The sequence below is a fragment of the Cryptomeria japonica genome, chromosome 1 (genome assembly GCF_030272615.1).
Source record: "Cryptomeria japonica chromosome 1, Sugi_1.0, whole genome shotgun sequence".
NCBI classification, from domain to species: domain Eukaryota; kingdom Viridiplantae; phylum Streptophyta; class Pinopsida; order Cupressales; family Cupressaceae; genus Cryptomeria; species Cryptomeria japonica.
This window is the reverse complement of record NC_081405.1, coordinates 717,714,009-717,719,073: the sequence shown is the minus strand read 5'-3', so window position 1 is coordinate 717,719,073 and position 5,065 is coordinate 717,714,009. Positions and strand designations below refer to the sequence as shown.

At 36.8% G+C, this 5,065-nt stretch overlaps 1 protein-coding gene across 2 annotated transcripts in view; it reads left to right on the top strand.

Moving 5' to 3' along the window:
- LOC131056770 (GRAS family protein RAM1) overlaps positions 1-3,699 on the top strand; it is a 4,749-nt gene extending 1,050 nt beyond the window's left edge. For both annotated transcript variants that reach the window (XM_057991028.2, XM_057991027.2), the window contains exons 3-4: positions 200-2,661; positions 3,229-3,699. In XM_057991028.2, coding sequence (XP_057847011.1) covers positions 526-2,646 — 2,121 coding nt within the window. In that variant the 5' untranslated portion in view covers positions 200-525 and the 3' untranslated portion in view covers positions 2,647-2,661; positions 3,229-3,699. The remainder of the gene's footprint in view (positions 1-199; positions 2,662-3,228) is intronic.
- Positions 3,700-5,065: the final 1,366 nt, after the last annotated feature.

Genomic DNA, 5,065 nt, shown 5'->3' with positions numbered 1-5,065 from the left:
ATTGATGAAAGCTTCTTAGGCGTAATTTGTTTTTCCCTGTTCTGAGATATTGGGCAATGAATTTGTTAGCCTTGCGGCATTCTCTCCCCATTGGCTCACATGAAGTCACGTTTTTACATTCTCTGGTTATTGATACTTTCTTCTTTCATGGCTTTTAAGTTAATCTCTTCGCTTCTTGTTTGTTTTTGGCTCCTTACAGTTGTGCACCCAAAGAACTGTTGTTGGTCTTAAAGAGCTCCAAAGATTTCATCCTAAGTGGTTTTGGTGAAGTTACTTTTAATCTACAGAATTGTTGTTGGCCTTGAGAAGTTACGAAGCCTCCATCTTTAGTACTTTTGGTGAAGTTGATTTGAACCAAAGAATTGTTGCTGGTCTTGAGGAAGCTCCAAGGGCTCCCTCTTAAGTGGTTTTGCTGAAGTTACCATTATCCCAAATAATGCTGGGTATGCCAATGAGATTTTAGATAAAAATGGGTTTCGCAAGGTCGTTCTAACTAGGGAAGGATTCCGAAAAAGTGCGCCCTCAATGAGCAAGATGTTGAGTAGAAATCTTGAGACTCGCCCTCCCCATCTCAATCTCAAACTTGTTCAGCCCAACAGCCCTCAAAATCAAGTTATTAACAAGAGATTCTATGGAAGAAGTGAATTTCAGACTGAACCCACTTCAGTTCTTGACATTCGCAGCCCGAGCCCTACCTCTACTCTATCTTGTTCTTTTGGGGCGTCAACAGATGGTGCCCTTTTTCGGGAAAATGTGTGTGATGTGCAACCATTGGATTACCTTAATTTAATGGATTCCAAGGATGCAGTTGTTTGGCAAATCCAAAGTATGAATGGAAATGCGGATGAATTTCAACCTGCTGAAACAGAGAATGCCAATGCCAATGTATCAATGGGAATGGAAGATTTGGAGAGCATTCTGTTGGAGTCCCCAAGCAATGAGTCTAACAATAATTCCCAATTGCCTTGTTTAATGGGGGAGGGTGAGTATCCTATGCATGAAATCAAAGCTGAACCTGGCCTTCAACAGCCAGAGTTCAATGAGACCATGGATACCCACTTTTCTGAAGATCTCTATAATAATACAGAAGCTAACCCTTTGGCCTTCTTTGGAGACATGATTGGGAACCCACTTCCTCCATACTCATCTTCAGCTGCTATGTGTCCACTGAGTTCTGCATTCAACATCCATTTCCCTAACCCCACCTCCCAGTTTAGCCCTGATTTCAACTCCTTCAAGATGCCTATGGATGAAAAACCTTTGCATCTTCCATATAATGCTACCCAGACTTATCCTGAGAAAAATGTTATTTTTTCTATGCCTGATGGAGCTCAAGGTTATATGGGCACGCCTTACGCAGGCTTTCCAGATCTTCAGAAGTCATTACAGTGGCAACAGTTACAACACCAGGATGTTCAACCTTCATGGAAAGGTATGATTCATAGAGGCTTCAGAAACCCATTACTGCCCACAGGAAAAGCAGAGTGCTCTCCGCTAAGTATCAAATGCAAGGTAGAGTCAGAGGAGGTTCAAGATATGTCAATGGTAAAGCAACTTCTTGAGGCTGCAAAGTGTGCAGAAATAGGCAGTATAGAAATTGCACAGGCGATATTGGCGCGGCTCAATCAGTACCTTTCCCCTCATGGGAAGCCACTTCAGAGGGCATCATATTATTTAAAAGAGGCACTTAGCGGCCTTATATCACTGCAGCAGAGTCAAGCAAATTCATATGTTTCTCCTTTCCAACTAGTTCAGAAGATCAGTGCATGTAAAACTTTTTCTGAATATTCGCCAATCTCACAATTTGCAACTTTTACTGCTAATCAAGTTCTTCTGGAGGCTTTGGAAAATGCAGAGAGGATTCATATCATTGATTTTGATATGGGCATTGGAGGACAATGGGCCTCTTTCTTACAAGAGATTGCATTGAGGCCAGGAGGACCTCCAGCTCTAAGGTTGACAGCAGTAGGCCACGAATCAATGGAAATGCATCTGATAAGAGATAATCTGTGCAGTTTTGCAGAAAAATTGAATATACCATTCACTTTTCAGATTGTTGAAGTTCCCCAGAATGAATATCTGACTGTTTCAATGTTACATCTAAAAGAAGAAGAGACCGTAGCAGTCAATTATTCTCTTTGGATGCAGGGTTTACTTTCAAAAGACTTTGTAACTAACCTTTTGAATCTGATTAAACAGATATATCCAAAGGTAGTGGTGGTTGTGGACAATGAGAATGAACAAAATGGAGCTTCATTTGCACAGAAATACCTTGAGGCTCTTCATTTCTATGCTCTTGTATTTGAATCTCTTGAGGTTGTGAACATGAATATGGAGAGCGTTGAGATGATAGAAAAATTTGTTATGGCACCTAGGATCTGTGATGTTGTAGAATCAGCTTATAAGAGACAAAGAGAAGGAGAGAAACTTCCTTATTGGAGAAACATGTTCATTTCTGCAGGTTTCTCTCCGTTGGTGATGAGTAACTTCACCCAAAAACAGGCAGAATTCCTAAGTAGGAACAGACAACTACGATTTGGGCATTGCTTTGAAGCAATAAAGAAGCAACAAGAGCAAATTCTCCTCCTTGGTTGGCAACGACGAGCCCTTGTGTCTGTCTCTGCTTGGAGATGTAATGTTGTTTAATCATGTATCATCTATGTAAGTTTTCACAGCCTCCGATTTCTGCTTAGTGCTTAGGTTTTTGGATAGCGTGGATGTAAGTTAGGAGCTCAAAATCTCCAGATACTGGGATTTGGAGGAAATTATCTAATTCAACTTAAGACTAATGTTTTTGTAACCACCTCATGTTCATACAATCTTGCTATTTATTTTTCTAACATCCATTAAAATCTATGCCTCTGATACATGGGGCTATGAAGGAATAGTTGCTTGTAACATTGCTGTAATAAGGCAAACACGCTCTGTCTGCATATGATCTTTCAAGTAGTCTCTTTGCTTCAGTACTTAGGAAATTCAAATTACGTTGTTTATCAGGACTAATAGCAAGGCCTAATTTAATCTTACAAGATGCCCAATGAAAAACGATTTTAAACTGTCTTTCAATTCAAAAATAACTGTAAGCCATTGTCTTAGTTGTACCAACTTCAATATATGGTGCACTCTTCAACTGGTATGCCAAATATGATAAGAATAGAGCTTCATTTAACCCATCATTTCTGATATCTACTTTAGTCGATGAATAACTCTTGAATTGACAAATTGCAGGCACATTATATTCTACTACAATCGGAGGGTCTCTTGATTTTGCTGTGGCCATGCAAATTCCTCATCAAAATGGTGAAGGAAAGATTTGGTCTAACACTTTTGGTTACTGGTTCTATGAGATAATTTGTGCCCCTCCATTAAACTTTCTGCAAAGACCCCTTTCTTTGCTTCTCATTAACACTTTGTTTTGATCTCGTGACAAAGTTCAGAAATGCTTTACTTTCAAACTTGTCTTTAAATGCGAAACTGGGGCTTGATGCCTAATTTTGTTAGACAAGTCATTGTCTGAACCTTAAGCCTAATGTTAGACATTATTTCTTGTTAAAATGGTTCTCATAGCAATTCTTTTTCATGTTTACACTGTTCCAATCTGTCTCACCGCGGTCTGGGAGAAGTTGGGGTGGTTGCAGAGAAATCTTGTAGGCATGTTTACCAAGTGAATCCAATTTATGAGAATGAATTCAGGTGCAAGTCTTCTTAAACTTTCGTAGAAGTAGAGTAAATCTCCTAATAGTAATGATTATTCAGGATTTTATGTATGTTTTTCATTGTACATTTTCACCTCCATGGGTTAATTTTGTTATTTATATACCATTCTACATGATAGTCAAAAACAAGTTTTGGTTAACTTCAACACAATATAATGCTTGTGGCAATAATTCTATTTGTAACAATCTCTTAATTGTCTTATTCGAAGAAGTGAGGCTTCAGCAAAATTGTAAGTTTGTTAATCAAGATTCATATGTAACATTGAAACAAATTTGAAAATATTTTAGAATTTAAAATTCTTATTTATTTAGATTGATTGGTCACAAGATCATTTGCTTTGCTAAAATCTTTTGTTCATTCATTCAACTTAACTAAAGCCAAATGCTAGTCTTGATTGACTTTAAGATGTGAAATATTTCATGAATCACTTATTAACTATCCAGGGTGTCTCAAAGAAAACAATGACCGAAATTTGAATGGAGTTTGCTTTCTGTCTATCTACATCCCCTATTTCAAAAAAATGTTTGAATCCTCTTGTATCCAACAATTTATATGTATTTTTTGGTCAGTTTACAATAAAATCAGTATTTTTTTAATATCATTGAGTACTATTTAATTAGGTCTATTTTTCCTTGGGTGTTAAGCATTCAACATTTCTTAACAATTTAAAAAAATATGTTTGTATAGTGTTTTGAGGATGGTGTGGTTTAGCTGTGTCTCTTTCAAATTTATACTTATTTTTAATATGAAAAAAAACAATAATGTTTTCTTCAACAATCTCAAGATTAATTAAATACAATAGATAATAAGTAAGTAGGTTTAATATTAAGAATTGAATTTGAGAGATCTAACTTTGTGTATGATTTTTCAATATAAGGATATGGTGTCACTTCATGACACGTAGTTTAACAAGGTTTTAGAACAAGGGTATGCACTTGATATGAGAGAATGTGGAGTAAAGGGTATGGTTTCACTTAATGGCATATGGTTTGTTGAGGTTTTAGAGAAAGGGTAAATACTTGGATGTTAGAGAATGTGTAGGGTGGTGTGGAAGTAGGGTTGTGGAGTTGTGAGAGTAAAATAAAGGTCTTAGATGCCTTAAATTTGAGTTATTTCATGCCTATAATGATTGCAAGATTCTTAGACCTATGTATTGCAATTGAAGTTTTTTGAGTGAGTGGTAGCTCATAATTTGTTAGTCTTTTCTCTTGCAGGGGTTTCTTTAGATAAAATATGTGTTAATGTCTTTGGTGATGCTTCTTCTCTAATGCGAGAGTAATTTTTATTATAAATTTGCTTAGTCAATTCTAAACTTTGTTGTTCTCTAAGTAATCCGTTGTTGATGAAG